This window comes from Drosophila obscura, unplaced genomic scaffold (genome assembly GCF_018151105.1).
Source record: "Drosophila obscura isolate BZ-5 IFL unplaced genomic scaffold, ASM1815110v1 contig_186, whole genome shotgun sequence".
NCBI classification, from domain to species: Eukaryota; Metazoa; Arthropoda; class Insecta; order Diptera; family Drosophilidae; genus Drosophila; species Drosophila obscura.
This window is the reverse complement of record NW_024542774.1, coordinates 2508915-2524566: the sequence shown is the minus strand read 5'-3', so window position 1 is coordinate 2524566 and position 15652 is coordinate 2508915. Positions and strand designations below refer to the sequence as shown.

General features: G+C 43.8%; 4 protein-coding genes across 6 annotated transcripts; 3 read left to right on the top strand and 1 right to left on the bottom strand.

The window, feature by feature from the left end:
• Nucleotides 1–80: 80 nt before the first annotated feature.
• LOC111080650 (translin) lies at nt 81–1284 on the top strand. The gene is made up of 5 exons (XM_022376391.2): nt 81–226; nt 284–371; nt 425–521; nt 573–688; nt 754–1284. The coding sequence occupies exons 1-5, from the start codon at nt 152–154 to the stop codon at nt 1080–1082; spliced, it is 705 nt and encodes a 234-aa protein (XP_022232083.2). The 5' UTR covers nt 81–151; the 3' UTR covers nt 1083–1284.
• Nucleotides 1285–1391: 107 nt separating this feature from the next.
• LOC111080648 (carnitine O-palmitoyltransferase 1, liver isoform) lies at nt 1392–9272 on the top strand. 3 transcript variants are annotated; one of them, XM_041592902.1, is made up of 9 exons: nt 1392–1554; nt 5567–5753; nt 5819–6556; nt 6623–6822; nt 6890–7228; nt 7344–7409; nt 7983–8364; nt 8424–8783; nt 8848–9272. In XM_041592902.1, the coding sequence occupies exons 2-9, from the start codon at nt 5613–5615 to the stop codon at nt 8968–8970; spliced, it is 2349 nt and encodes a 782-aa protein (XP_041448836.1). In that variant the 5' UTR covers nt 1392–1554; nt 5567–5612; the 3' UTR covers nt 8971–9272. The 3 variants fall into 3 exon arrangements, with proteins under 3 accessions (XP_041448836.1, XP_022232081.2, XP_041448837.1); XM_022376389.2 differs by lacking the exon at nt 1392–1554 and adding an exon at nt 3601–3841; XM_041592903.1 differs by lacking the exons at nt 1392–1554; nt 7344–7409 and adding exons at nt 3602–3841; nt 7599–7658.
• LOC111080653 (peptidyl-prolyl cis-trans isomerase-like 3) lies at nt 9003–9957 on the bottom strand. The gene is made up of 3 exons (XM_022376394.2): nt 9907–9957; nt 9610–9846; nt 9003–9541 (listed from the first exon to the last, which is right to left on the bottom strand). Exons 1-3 carry the CDS (start codon nt 9907–9909, stop codon nt 9296–9298), a joined length of 486 nt encoding a protein of 161 aa, XP_022232086.2. The 5' UTR covers nt 9910–9957; the 3' UTR covers nt 9003–9295.
• Nucleotides 9958–11128: 1171 nt separating this feature from the next.
• Nucleotides 11129–14106, top strand: LOC111080642 (chromatin assembly factor 1 subunit B). Its single transcript, XM_022376381.2, is given in 3 exon segments — nt 11129–11826; nt 11893–13507; nt 13509–14106. Coding segments are annotated over 3 exon segments (2457 nt in total). The 5' UTR covers nt 11129–11236; the 3' UTR covers nt 13761–14106.
• Nucleotides 14107–15652: the final 1546 nt, after the last annotated feature.

Below are 15652 nucleotides of genomic sequence, written 5' to 3'. Positions count from 1 at the left end.
TCAACACGAACACGCACGCCGATGTACACGAAGAATGGACTGTCCATGCCCACCTCTAGCTTTCTTGTCTAAGCAATTTCAATATCGCATCATTATACACACATCCCATCTCTAGCATCTACACCGGCGTAAACAAGCTAAAGTACACAAAATGTCGAATTTCGTGAATATGGATATCTTTTCAAATTACCAAAAGTATATAGACAACGAGCAGGAGCTACGGGAGGTAAGTGACCCGAATATTATAAAAAATAGGTGCTTATACGGAAGACTTTATTTGCAGAATATTCGCCTTGTGGTGAGGGAAATTGAGCACCTGGCAAAGGACGCACAAATCAAGTTGCAAATAATTCACAGTGATTTAAGCCAAAGTAGGTGACCCATTTGCGCCAAAGTTGGCATTTCTAACTCCTTTTACGTTTAGTTAGCGGCGCCTGCGGCTCAGCCCGGAAGCTAATCGAAGCCTGTGCCGAAAAATATGTAAAATTGGCCACATTGGTGCCACCAGGGCAATACTACAGGTGAGTCAGATATGATAGCTGTGTGGGTGTCTAATGCTCTGCTCTCCACAGGTACTCCGATCATTGGACCTACATTACACAGCGATTGATTTTTCTCATTGCCTTGGTTATTTACTTGGAGGCGGGCTTTTTGGTGACCCGCGAGACAGTGGCCGAAATGCTGGGCTGTGAGTAGAGTAAACATTATCTGCCTGGTAACGTTTTAATTTCCATTCGATTTTTCTGCCAATAGTGAAGACCAAGCCGGGTGATGGCTTCCATTTGGACGTCGAGGACTATTTGCTGGGCATATTGCAGCTTGCATCGGAGCTGTCGCGGTTTGCCACGAATTCCGTCACGATGGGCGACTATGAGCGACCCCTGAACATCTCGCACTTTATTGGCGACTTGAACACGGGCTTTCGATTGCTCAATTTGAAGAACGATGGCTTACGAAAGCGGTTTGATGCCCTGAAATATGACGTGAAGAAGATTGAAGAGGTTGTCTACGACGTCAGCATACGCGGCCTGTCCAACAAGGACAACAAGGATGGAGATCAGTCAGCAGCAGCAACTGAGTAGTTTAGCCTATACTCAGACCAAGTCTCCACTCTACTTATTATATGCATTCATCTGGATAGTTCAGTTTATATTTAATCTAAGAAGAGACTCTACCAAGAGCATTGATAATGAAACAAGCGAGCGATGTTAAGCTTGAAAGCGCATTGTTCCTGTATTTAAATATATCTCAGTAATGTATGTATGTATGTGTATGCTCCATCAAGTTGATTATTCTGCCGTTGCTTCGATCATATGGTCGAAAATCTCGCGCTTGTTGCTGCTGCCGCTCTCCGAGCGACTCTCATTCTCTTCGCCACCACCGCAACGCTTACAACATTGCGCGCGCGCCTTTGCAGTTGTCCGTCTCTTGGGTATTTTTCGCTGTTTTCTGTTGTGTTCTTCAATTTGTGCATTTGTATAAATAAAAACCAATCCATAGATTGTCTTCCCTGCGACTCTACTCTACATTGGCCGGCGTTTCACCAGAACAGAAGTAAGTGCGTGTGAATACATTAGCCCTAACCCATTTCCGATTCTTATTTGGGTAAATTACCCTGATTCTGTTGCCCCAGCGACATGCTCAGTCCCAAATTGACTAATTCCCTCTTACCGCACCGAAACAATTCAAAAACTCCAACCAGTTCGTAAATAATTGGGTCACATGCAAGTCCCAGCCAGCACCGAATAGTGAATTTTTTCTACGAATCGCATGGAAACTTGTTTGGAAAAGCAGCAACTAAAAGTGAATAATATTGTATTTATTACAACACTACCCGCCGCCCGACGCCGACTTTTCGTGGCTCTGATTGTTGTTTGTTTTTTAATAAAGTCGTTGTTGTTTTACGCTGTTTTGTACAAAACACGCTTTTCTCAACTCGGTTCAAAGTCCAAAACGAGTTTTGTGCGGATTGACGACTCTCTTCTTGCCTTCTGTGGCTCTCTGAGAGCTGAGCCGCCAGCTTCTCTGCTCGCTCTGAGTGGGTGAGCAAAAGCTGTGAGAGTTTCTACTGGCAAACATCTGTAAAACAAACACACAACACACACATACACAGACCCAGATGCAACTGTGTGCACCACATAGTGAGAGCCCCGTCTCTCTGTCTCTTGGCCTGGCTACGTGTCTTGCTGCAGTTTCCTCCACTGCTCATATTTATACATACATACATATATGTATGCATTTATGTATGTACATATGTGTGTGTATGCAAACAACCTTATCCAAGAGAGGAGATTAACAAATGGCAGATCCGATCCCCAATAAGCTGCTCAGGTAGGATAGGTACTATTGACCTCCTAATTGCAGCGCCAGCTGTGAATGATATTTCAGAGAGGCCCGACTGGTTCCCCCACCTTCTTGTTTGCCTTTCGCTTGCCTTGCCTTTGTCTCAACTGTGTTAGACATGAGTCGTTGGTGCTGGCGCTGCCTTGGTCGTCGCACATTTAAAGTTGCAGAGGTTCAAAGTCCACATTGGAGATATATGAGCAGTGCGACCTGCCAGCTCAGCTTGTGATCTCTCTTTGATTCGTCTGTGTTGGGTGGAAATTAACTCCTTCCCAGACTTTTGAGGCAGACCAACATATCAATTAGATAGTCATAGGCCCCCCAGACATGCCAACCAGGCAGCAGTGCCAACCCGTCGCTGATTGCTCTAGGTTATTTTGGCAAAAATCGGTGTTATCGGACCGCGTGCCCGTTCTTATCAGCCTTGTCCGCCGAATTGCGTACTACAAAAGTTTCCCAGGCCCCCCCCACAGGCGTAGTATGTACATACAAATGCTTGGACTTTCAACTAAAAATAGTTAGACGCGATAAAACCTTTCAATTAATGCTTATCGCAGCTTTGATCATTTTAATGTTATAAAATCAAATCATATAAGACTTGTTTTTCAGACCGTTAATCGTCTGAAGTAAGTACACACGTAATCAGGCTCCACACCACCCATGTAACGCTGATAAGATTCAATTGAAATTGGTGAGCAGGGAAGTTCTTCACACTGAAGTAGTGGCGAGAACCTGCGCCACCTTACATAAATAGACGACAGCATACGAGTCTGTGCATTTGATCGTGCGGATCTATTTATATTTATAGAAAGGTCAAAGTCCCAAGCTGAAACTGGACATTGCTATCGGGAATTTAAAGTTTTATTCACATCATTATCTTTATAATATAGTACATCTCTTCAAAAACACCAAACATTAGAGCACTCTAATCTATACTAGTTTATGGCTAGTTGTGTGGGCCACATATCCAACTCGAGCACGAGATAACGCTTTGACACTCAATTGATATGTATGTACCTGTATGTAGAGATATACATATTAGCTACCATAGGATCTCCATTTGCTGGACTCTGATAACCCTTTATCGATCCTCGGACAGACACACTAAGTGTGGAGAGGAATTGCGGGGAACAACCGGCATCGGTCAACACACTCCACGAGCCCCTCGATTCGTGACGCACCCCACCACACCCATACACACAAAAAAGTCGTCTCTTGCTGCCTTTTAAGACCCCATGCGCATGCAGCGAGCACAGTCTGGTTCAGTTGGCGCTCGGCCGTTCAAGTGATCAAGTTGTTTTCTGTTTCTGTGGCCCCACAAACCGCAACCCGCAAGGCTAAAGGGAGCTCGTAGTTTGAATAAAAATCGAATCGTGCTGTTTGTGTGTGGCTCTCTCTCCCTCGCCTAGTATTTCGAAACTGTTAGTGCAATTAATTAGAACGTGATTTGGAGAACTGGCTTAAATTGGCTTCCGAAACATTGGATTTGACAAAGAAGGTTCGTTTTCTATCAAGCTGAGGGTCGTCACCAACGAACGGGGCAAAGAAACAAACATATAGCGGATAAACAGTGACACTGTTGCATTTTTGCGGCTTTTCTCAGTTTTGCTTTTCCTATTTTGATATCTCTGTCTCACTTCTGACCCAAATTCTCACACATGTTTTCTGATAGTTGAAAAATACAATTCACATTGAGATAGCTAGCTGCCTGCCTTATCAGCTGTGGTGGGGATTTTTAGTATGTTACATAAAACCCGTGTTGGCCCCGCCGACACATGCCACCCCCGCGCGCACACACGCTCAAAAACAATGGGGAGGTAATGGGGAAGGCAAGGTCAATCAAAAACCACATCAATTTAAATTTTCTGCAATATAATTAACGTCTAGCAAGAGATAACATCACAGAACGGCAATGCTGAAAAAATCGTTTTGGACTTTGCACCGTCTCGACCACAGTGTCTCGGGGCCCAGCGCAAGAGATCGCTGTTGCTGTGGCTGCTGTAGCTGCTGAGGCTGCTGCTCACTTAAACTACGACCAAAAGGCATACAAATCGCATTTCGTATTTGAATTTTTTGTTTTCGTCTATGCGTCTGTTATGATTGGTTCCTCTTCTCGCTCGTACGCAAACAAATGAAAGCCGGCAGCGCGCTGCTCAAATTATTAGGCATCGGCACATAGTAGTCGCCCTCGATCTGGGTCAAATGAAAACGAATTTGTATCGCGAAGGGGTCTCCGAAGTTGGAACTGGTTTATTGTTATGCACGGGCATGGACAATAGCAGTAAAGACCCACTGCACTGACCTTCACTGGGATGTTTGTTTACCTCGCTCCAAGGCTTATGTGATCTGCTCTGATACAGAAACACAGCGACACTGACACTAAGTTTGGATTGATATTAACTGGATTCCCCTATACTATTTGAATAAAAGTATTAAAGTCCACAGATGTATATACATATGCACGAATGTACACACATACATGCATATGTGCTTGTCGCACTTATAAATTGCAATAGCTGTCATATATATAGTATAAGACTCTGAACAATAACAATTAAAACGGAAAATGCATACGATTACGAATCAATACATACACACAAAGCAAATAGTTATCAAATCATTTTGCAATAAAAACAGGAAATGGATCTTCCCCAAGTGATCGAATGTCGCCTTTTTGGGCAAATTGTTAACTGTCTGCTCCTTAACCAAAACCCAAATATGTATGTAGAAGTGGCCGCCACTCAACCGTCTGGCTGCTGCTGCTGCCCAGACCTAGAGAGCCAAGGAGACGCTATCTCGATCCTCGTTTAGGGTTATCACTTGATTGAAACCGCTTACAGTGACGTCAATCATCAATTGCATGTAAAATGTTATGACATCGAATCGGGCGATGCGTATAAAATTATTAAAATAGATCCGAGTCGTGCAATATTTTGCTGAACTTTGCACTCCTCCATATACGAATATGGCAAAGTACATTCTGAAAGTGGTTCTACGATCTGCAGCGCATTTCAATTCAATCCCAAGAGGGTAATTGGTCAACACATGAATCACACGTATGAGATGTCTGGCCAATTCAAAATATATCTTATCAGTTCAGTCATTAATTGGTTATTATGACGAAATACTCACACATGCATACAAAAAATTCTATATAAAACAAAGGAAAAGATTATCGCCAGACATAAAAATTAAAACCTCTTTAACCTTCTCTTTTTTCCAGAGCATTTGCATTCGATTAGGTCTGACAACACCAATTGCCTGCAGGTATGGCTGAAGCCCATGCCGCCGTTGCATTCTCGTTTGCCATCACCCATGAGGGCTTCGACATCAACTATGACCACGAGGTGCTCAATCTCGTGTGGAACTCGGGTGTGCGCTCCTGGAAGAAGCGCTTGGGTCGTGCCAGGGTAAGCCCAACGATACATTTGATAATTGGTACATTTGGATAAACTTTTCCGGATCCCCGTTTCAGAATGGCGTGCGCAACGGCGTCTATCCGGCCCACATCCAAAGTCTGTGGCTTATTTCGGCCATTGCTCTGGGATTGCACTTTGCCGGTTACCAAGCGCCCTTCAATCTGACCAACAGACTTCTCGTTCATCTGCCCTCCAACACAGTTAACTGGCAGGTAACGGCCTGCTTCCTGGCGGCCCTGGTGATCTGGCTCTCGATTTGTTTCACCATGCGGTACACATTGAAGCTTCTACTCATGTACAAGGGCTGGATGTATGAGTCGAGGGCGCCGGGCAGTCGCGTCTCGCTGCCCACCATATTGTGGGTGGCTGTGGTGCGCGTCCTGTCCAGCTGGAACAAGCCGGGCCTGTACAGTTTCCAGGGTTCCTTGCCCCGTCTGCCGCTGCCATCCGTCAGTGACACCATGACGAGATACCTCCGCAGTGTGCGACCGCTGCTGGACGATGATAACTACACGCGAATGGAGCGCCTGGCCAAAGAGTTTGAACAGAATATTGGCAAGAAGCTGCAATGGTATCTCATCCTGAAGAGCTGGTGGTCCACCAACTACGTCTCCGATTGGTGGGAGGAGTATGTCTATCTGCGCGGCCGCAGCCCCCTATGTGTCAACAGCAACTTCTATGGCACGGATGCCATCTTCATGAACCTGACCAACAAACAGTCAGCCAGGGCGGCCAACGTGGTCTCCCTGCTTCTCAATTTCCGTCGTCTCATCGAGCACCAGGAACTGCAACCTGTAAGTGGAACAGCACCATTAAATATAACACTTCAAACTGATTAACCTTATTATTCTCATCCGCAGATCATGGTCCAGGGCATGATTCCTCTGTGCTCTTGGCAGTATGAACGAACCTTCAATACGGCTCGTGTGCCGGGCTTGGAAACCGATCGCATCATTCACTACAAGGACTCCAATCACATTGTGGTGCTGCACAAGGGTTGCTACTACAAAATGCTCATCTACCACAAGGGACGCATACTGCGCTCTTGCGAGCTACAAGTGTGAGTGAAAGTGGCTGCGATTAGATTCCCAGGACAATCAGAAACTAACATTTGCATTTATTTCCAGTCAAATTGAGGAGATCCTAAAGGCCAACGCCACTCCCCTCGATGGTGAAGAGCATTTGGCTGCACTAACCGCCTGGAACCGCTCGAAGTGGGCCGAGGCCCGCAATACGTTCTTCTCGCGAGGCGTTAACCATGTCTCCCTGCGGACCATTGAATCTGCTGCTTTTGTCCTCTCCCTGGACGATGAACCCTTCGAGTTTGACCTGGCGCGACCCGAGCTCCTGGACAATTTCGGAAAGAAGCTCCTTCACGGCAACGGCTACAATCGTTGGTTCGACAAGTGTTTCACCGTCTGTGTGGGCACTAACGGACGCCTCGGTTTCAATGCGGAGCACACCTGGTAAGTGCCGATCCCAGTGCTTACTGTTCTGCTCAGACAAAGACGATTCGTTTCGTTTCCTTGATTTGATGTAATCTAAATTCTTTGAACAACTTGCAAAACCACACAAACCAAGGTCTGACGCTGCCATTGCCTCACACATGTGGGAGAACCTCATCGTCGACGATCTTGTATCGGATGGGTAAAGTGATCTTTTCTGTACCTGTGCACGCCTACGTTTGAGGCTGTCGGTGTCGGTTGGATGCGTTCAATTTGAGTTCTTTATTTTGGTTTAGACATGTACATATATACAAACATACTCGTACACATATATTTTTAATTAACTCTGGTTGTGGCCTAACAATTGATTTAATTTACGCCTTTTTTATAGGGCCGATGCACCGGTTTTGGGACATCTATGGGAGTATATATTTGGTGATGATATTTATGGGTAAACACTTGGCTTAATTTCAACAAAATGTAATTAAAGTTGGTTTTGGGAAACCTTGGGGGCCTCCTTTTTTGATTTTCGAATGCATTCGAGTTAAGGGCACTAACCCGACGCGACAGAGATGCATTGGAGAACCTTTTAAACATGTAACCAGCCCAAGGAACTGTATTACACAGCAACCTTTAATGCAAACACACAAACTAATTTTCCTATATTCCTGTGACTAACTAATTTTTCGTAAGGTTAACCAAAGCCATTTAATTACGTTGCCTCACAAAAAATTTAATACACTTTGATCTGACCGAACGCTTTAACACCCTACAGATACGACGAATCCGGCGACACCAAGGGCACACCTGAGTTCCAGCCCCCACTGCCCACACGCCTGAGCTGGGATCTTTCCCCTTGTTTGGCCCAAATTGATGAGGCCACCATAGACGTGACCAAGCTAATCAATGAAGTGAATCTGCGCATTCTGGTGCACCAGGAGTACGGCAAGGGATTCATGAAGAAGTGCCGCATCTCCCCAGATGCCTACATTCAAATGGCACTGCAGTTGGCCTATTACCGAGATGCGGGACGATTCTCCCTGACGTATGAGGCTTCGATGACGCGACTATTCCGCGAGGGAAGAACTGAGACAGTGCGCCCGTGTACCATCGAGTCCGCAGCGTGGGTCAAAGCCATGCAAAATCAAAGCACAACCGTAAGAGGTGGCTCCTCAAATAGTTGGATCCAAGTCTAATTGTTTTTTCTATTCGCTAGAACGACGAGCGCATCAAGATGCTACAAGCAGCCTGTGATCGCCATCAACTGGGCTATCAGGATGCCATGTGCGGGCGGGGCATTGACAGGCATCTGTTCTGCTTGTACGTTGTCTCCAAGTACTTGGAAGTGGACTCGCCCTTCCTCAACGAAGTGCTCAGCGAGCCGTGGCGCTTGTCGACTAGTCAGACCCCTCACGGGCAGACGCCAAAGATGGATTTGAAGAAGCATCCGAACTGCATCAGTGCCGGAGGTGGCTTTGGACCTGTGGCCGACGACGGCTATGGTGTCTCCTATATTATAGCTGGAGAAAATTTGATATTCTTCCATATCTCAGCAAAGACAACATGCCAGCAAACGGTAAGGCTTGACTTTAATTACATACTTCCAATCGAGCTTCAGCTTATCGAAATGTATCTTTCAGAATGTACAGCGTTTCTCCGAGAACATCTCCCAGGCACTGGCCGACATTCGCAGCATGTTCGAGCAACACATGAAGGACCACCCGAAGCCCGCCAAATCAATCACAAACGGCGCATCCACATAATTCATATTTTTAGACGCATGTAGTACGAGATTCTTGTTAGCATTTGTTTTCTCTTTTCTAGTTGATCGTTTTAACATCCATCTGATTTGTCTTATTGTAAGTTCCATATTAAGTGCAAAAGTCGATGAAAAATTTCTAAAAACAATGCAATTTTATATTAACTATTGTGACTCGGCTGATTTTTGGATTTTAGTTTTAGAAATCCCTTGCACAATATTCTATGTTTCTCAACCAATTAGTCTGTAAACGAAGAAATCATATATCTTAAGTACTATAAATACGTTTCCTTTTAAGCAAACCAATTGGTCTTTGTAGTCATTGTCCCTCACGTCGCTAGGGGGTTGGCGTGTATGGTTACGCCGTTGATCTTCTTGTCTACGTGCGGCCGGTAGTTTTTGGGATTGACAGGCAGCTTCTCCAGCTCATCCAGGGCATCAAAGCCGTCGATAACGCGACCAAACAACGTGTATTTCAGGTCAAGGTTCGGCTGGGCAGCGTACGTGATAAAGAACTGGCTGGCGTTGGCGTTTGGCCCATTGTTGGCCATCGAAACCATTCCACGGTCAGTGTGCTGCAAAAAGAACAACGCAGCCGGTGAGAACTGCGAACGGAATCCAAGGCCTTTTTGCCACCACCTACCTTGACTGTTTCCTTGAACTCGTCGTCGAATTTAGTTCCCCAAATAGACTGTCCGTTCTTGCCCGTATTGGTAGGATCCCCCGTCTGGACAATAAATCCCTTAATATTTCGAATGAAGACACAGCCGCTGTAGTAGTCGCTGGCACATAAAGCCAGGAAGTTTTCGCAAGCCTTTGGACAGGCATCACAGAAGAGCTCCATTTTGAGGTCGCCCACGTCGGTATGCAGCGTCACAGACTAGAAATTAATTAAATTTATTTAGTTAAATCCCGCATTTTGGGCAAAACATTTGTTTACCATTCTTTTTTTTTTTTGCTTTGGTAATTAGTGTGACCGTGACGATAACTAAAATAAATACCACTATGTACCAATTCAGTTTCGATAAATACCATTTAAATACCACACCATAAAAAACAAGGGAAATCCGCCGATTACACGAGCTTAACACCCCTCTATTTAGGAAAAATGTAAAACTAAATGTAAAAATGTAATAATAAATAAAATAAAACCAAAAAAATGTTTTTATTCCTCATTGACAAAAGCTGACTGATATGAAACGAAAAATTATTATTGCTCGCTGACAAAAGCTTACTGATATGAAACGAAAAATTTATTATTGCGTGATGACAAAAGCTGACCGATATAAAACAAAAATTATTATTGCTAGCTGACAAAAGCTGACTGATATGAAACGAAAGTTATAATTGATCGCTGACAAAAATGTAAAATTAAGTGAAAAATGTAAAAACTGGATTGTAATTAACTAAAAGCAATGCGTTATTTTTTACAAATTTAACAATTGAAACGAAAATTACGCGTTTTAAAGAATTTTTCGCTTCCGTTTTTTTCTTCCGTTATAGAGCAGAATGCCGGCTACAGCTAGCACCGGCATGTTAATACTCTGAATGCTCAAAATTAGAATCCAATACCACATAGCAACAAAACCGTGCCGCTAAACTCCAAGGCGACAACTGACGAACGTACCATCAACTTTGTCAATAGATTTATGTTTTTCAGATTATATAAAACAAGTGATTTGAACTAAAATAATTTTATATACATATGTATGTACATATTTACATATATGTGCATATGTATGTATATTCATGTATGAATGTATATAATTTATGAATATATACCTAGAAACATACATATGTATATGGGTTACATTACATGTGTATAGAATTGGCTTTTGTATTTACATTTTCTATATAGTTTAAAGCTATATATATGTAAATTTATTGACAAAGTTGATAGAACGGCAGCAACGAAGTCGAATGCCGACGGCATTTACACAATATTTATTTACATGGTTAAAACTAAATAAATTTCGTGGAAATATTAAATACCCCCATGGTCGACAATTGCTCAACTATCAATCGTTTGCTTGATCTAATATCGAGCATTCATTATTCATATCTGACAAAAGCTAGCTGCCATGAAACGGTTGTATCGATTAGAAATTCCCCTTTTTATGGTTAAGCGGTATTTTGTTGCTCCCCGTTTATGGTAATGTCGAAAATGGTCACACTTTGCGTTTTCGGCGCGAAATAGTCCGCATATTTTTTTCATCAATTACAATTTTTTCATAAAGTGATACATAGACTAAGTTAAATAAGTTAATAACATGAAATGCAAAATACCGGAGATCTCGTGGCACAACCGCGATCCAGTTTTGAGTGTGGACATTCAGATGAACGGACAAGGGCTGAGGTCGCCGACGATTTGCCGACTCGCCTCTGGCGGAACAGATGCACATGTCCTGATCTGGTATGTAAATCGGTGCGATAATGGAGATGGCGTCGACTTGGAGCTGGCTGTGGATCTGTCCCGACATCAACGTGCGGTTAACACAGTTCGCTGGTCGCCCAATGGCGAGCTGTTGGCCTCCGGCGATGACGAGAGCGTTGTGTTTATCTGGAAACAGAAGGCCGACCATGAAGTCGTCAACATTTTGGACGCCGATGCAGGTAGTCAGCAGGATAAGGAGTCGTGGATGACGCTGAAAGTGCTGCGCGGTCATAGAGAGGATATCTATGATCTGAGCTGGTCCCCGAATTCGCAATTCCTTGTGACAGGCTCTGTGGACAACACTGCGATGGTGTGGGATGTGTACAAAGGAAAATCCCTGGCTATTCTGGAGGATCACAAGGGCTACGTGCAGGGCGTGGCCTGGGACCCGTGCAATCAATTCATAGCCACAATGAGCACCGATAGGTAAGCAGCACTCGTGTCAACCACTGCCAAGCACTCTCTGACTTTTCCTTTGCTTTGCCCTTCTAGACAATTGCGTATCTTCGATACACACACCAAGCGAGTGCTGCATAGGGTCTCCAAGTGCACCCTCCCAGTTAAGGAGGGCCATGCAATACATGGGAAGAACATACGGCTCTATCATGATGGCTCATTGCAGACTTTCTTCCGCCGATTGTGCTTCACCCCAGATGGCAAGCTGCTGATCACTCCCGCGGGAATCACCGACTACGATGGCGTCTTAAAACCAGTTAACACCACCTACGGCTTTAGTCGTTACGATTTAACGCGTCCGGCATTTGTGCTGCCCTTTCCCCAAGAGTACGCGGTTGCTGTGCGCTGCTCTCCGGTACTGTACTGTCTGAGACCGTACAATGTGGATAAGAATCCCCCAGTCATCTCGCTGCCGTACCGCATGATCTATGCCGTCGCCACCAAGAACTCTGTGTTCTTTTATGACACCCAGCAGCCGGTTCCGTTCGCTATCGTCTCAAATATTCACTACACTAGGCTCACAGACCTAACGTGGTCAAGCGACGGGACTGTACTGATTGTTTCCAGCACGGATGGCTTCTGTTCGCTGTTGTACTTTGAGATCGATGAATTGGGCGATCGCTATGAGGAAATGGATGCAGTGCTGTGCGCTGCCTTGAAGAGTTCCGAGAATGCTCCGCCGCCAAAGAAAAAGAAAGTGAGGGCTAGAAAGGTATCGGCGGATGAGAGACCCTCCACCACACGCAAACCATTGCAGGAGAAGACCAAGCCCAATCTCAAAAGGAAGACCTCTGAGTCAGACATTAAGGAAGTTAGAGAGATTGATATTGATGCCGAAAATGATTCCTCCATGCATAGTGCCAGTTCGTCCATCTCCACGAGCCCCAAGCAGAAGACGAAAGCAGAGGTAGAGGTCAAGCCAAAACCGATCTCTTTTAGGCGTTCCCCTCGCAAAGTCACCGCAACGACCATACCTGCACCGATTGCAATACGCCGTTCGCCGCGTAAGCCTGAAGATTCGGAAGTTAGCGCCTCACAGATCTCTGTCAAGCGCAAAATTGGCTCAGGGACAACCGACAGTCAGACACCAACACCCATTCCCATACGCCGCTCACCACGAAAAACGGAGGACACCGAAGCCTTACCTATATCGGGGAAACGCAAGATCAGTCCACTGAAAGAGCCTCCGACAAAGAAGCATCTGACAACCATCGATGGCACTGCTGTTCTGGATAATAAAATAGTAACACACTTACAAATCCCCACACACCAAATGCCCGATAAGACGGAGGACTTGTTGGTTTCTGTAAAACGTAAGAGCAGCCCAATGCCAGAGCCTCCAACAAAGAAGCATCAGTCGGATATCGCAGGTATTGCTGTTCTGGATAAGGAGATAATCAGCTCTGAGGAGAAGTTCGAGTCGCCTGAGAAGAAATGCCGTCCTGCTACCCCCATTCAAGTTCGTCGCCAACCCCGCACTCCCGGAAGCTCCAGTAGCTTCTCCCTCACACCCAAGAGCCAACCCGCCAAAACAGCAACGCCCATTGCAGTAAGGCGTACTCCCCGCGTACTGGTCGAAATGCCTGTCAACTCTCCAGTGGCCCCTATGGAAGAGGCTATGGATGCTTGGCCCCTCGAAGAGGAAAGCACGCCCCATGCCAACGTCGATGAAGGAAACGTTGCCGGAGACAAATGAGAAAGCAAAGAATCCAGTTTCCATCAGTGAGAGCACCTGTGAACACACGGAGGATATTCGTCTGGTCTATGAGGACACCCAGGAGGAGGCGCAGACCCCTATTAAAGCGACAGTAGCTAAACCTTCAACGCCCAACAGTAAGACGCCGAGGCGGGTCTCCTTGCGAACCATCTCCACGCCCAAGTCGAAAAAGAAACTGCTGGAATAGGCAGAGCAATAGCTTAGTCATAAAAGAATTATAGAATTAAAAAGTTATACCCAAATTATTAAAAACAAAAAAATAAAACTCAAGGTACGGCATGGAGAAAGACATTTATGTTAGTTATATGAGAATAAAACAAAGATTTCTTCTGGTACTGTGGAAAACGGACATTGGAGAAAAACCACTTCAGAGAATCTGCAGTCTAAGAGACCTGCCTCGGGGAACACTTTCTGAAGAACCCTCGTATGTTCTTTGACAAAATTCTGCAAAATGTGTTTTTTATATCTTCCGCGTTCCTGCTTTATGGCCTTTAAGTTTCTTACCTGACAATATCGATATTGGGCCATATGGATAGAAGGTGTTACTGCGACTGTACCCCAGCAAGGGATGAGCTAATTAAGTGTTTTGTGTCTAAAAATGAATTTTATGCCCTAATGACACACATCTTGTCCTGTCTGTGCGTCTAGCTGGGGGAGAGCCTATCTGATGGAGTACAAGGCGGGCTTTCTGGAACAAAAATGACTGGATAAGGGGAAAACTGATTTACATATGTAAGATGGAATTTGTTTGGGGAATAAATTAGTACAGTTTTCGTGTTTTTTATTTTTTTTGTTTATATTTATTTAAGTTTTAGATGATCTCTAACGTTTTGAGTTTCTTTTACATACAAACATTAGGGATTTTATTTTTTGTTATTTTTGTTTTTATATCATTAAGTTTATATATATATATTAAATTTGTAATTCAACGATTTAATCTCTTTCATCCATTATCGAGCTTAGTAAGATTCTGTGGCTCGCGTCATTTTTAATTAAAACTGGGCCACTAGCTACACATTGTCCACGTGGTTCATTAGAGAGAGTAAAGGAGCTCAAAACTGTGGAGAATTATATCTCCCACACATGCATGGTATTGTATAATAAATATTTGCCATATACAAGTGAAATAAATGTGATCTGCGGCAAGGGACAACAAAAGCAATTTGAATTAGGCTACAAATTAGATTAGATACAACTCCTAAGCTTTTTCTAACCTATGGTTTCACTTCCAACTCATTTTCATTCTCCTCCTCCTCAATCACTTCTTGGTTTAATTTTACCCATTTCTCCATTCATTTTTCTTTGGCCTCTTTGCCTCTTACAAAAAATCATGCGTCTGAAATGTCCTGCGACATTTGGTTTGATTTACGAGTAATTCACATTAGTTAAGTTTTGCCTTTTCTCTGGGTGTATGTATGTATTTTCATGAAACTCACTTGGAATTGTTTTAACTGCTATTAAAGTAATTTTAGTAGTGCTGCGACTTGTGAGTGTGTGGAGCAAAGAGGTGTATGAGCTTAGAAAAATATGAACTGTTATTGTATCTATTCTGTCTATTATTGAAAATATGCAAAATGTTAGTTGATTTACTGCGTTTAATGCTATGCTATGATTGAATTTGAATGAAGTTGCTATTAGTAATATTTTAATGTTTGTTTTATCAGTTAAATAGTTTGCGTTCTCTCGTCTTGCAAGAGTTGAGCTTCTTTGAGGAGGAAAATTATAGACACTTGCACTTGAGTATTTTCCATTAGTTATAATTACGAGAAAAATATAGTACATATGTATGTTTGTATGTATGTGTGTAGGTATTATATGTTTCTCCTTTCATAAATGTAATGTATATAAAGTTGTATATAGATCGATTTGTTTTGCTTTGTCTCGAAGGTAAATGAATAACTTTGTTGTGGCTTAAATTGTCAATAAATATATTAATTTTCATTTAAATATATCATTACATACAATTATTGAACCCTTAGTTCGTGATCTTCTACTGGTCTGCGGTTGTTCCTTAATTATGTACTTCATGGCCAGCAGCCATCCATCCACTCACATTCCAACTCTATGGGCATGCAACAT

Excerpts from the sequence above, each read along its gene's own strand:
- LOC111080650 (XM_022376391.2), top strand. The coding sequence starts at position 152 with ATGTCGAATTTCGTGAATATGGATATCTTTTCAAATTACCAAAAGTAT. Across the intron at positions 227-283 it reads ACGAGCAGGAGCTACGGGAG|AATATTCGCCTTGTGGTGAG; the intron begins GTAAGTGACCCG and ends CTTTATTTGCAG. Across the intron at positions 372-424 it reads TCACAGTGATTTAAGCCAAA|TTAGCGGCGCCTGCGGCTCA; the intron begins GTAGGTGACCCA and ends TTTTACGTTTAG.
- LOC111080648 (XM_041592902.1), top strand. The coding sequence starts at position 5,613 with ATGGCTGAAGCCCATGCCGCCGTTGCATTCTCGTTTGCCATCACCCAT. Across the intron at positions 7,410-7,982 it reads GACGATCTTGTATCGGATGG|ATACGACGAATCCGGCGACA; the intron begins GTAAAGTGATCT and ends AACACCCTACAG. Across the intron at positions 8,784-8,847 it reads AGACAACATGCCAGCAAACG|AATGTACAGCGTTTCTCCGA; the intron begins GTAAGGCTTGAC and ends TGTATCTTTCAG.
- LOC111080653 (XM_022376394.2), bottom strand. Across the intron at positions 9,542-9,609 it reads AGTTCAAGGAAACAGTCAAG|CACACTGACCGTGGAATGGT; the intron begins GTAGGTGGTGGC and ends TTCTTTTTGCAG.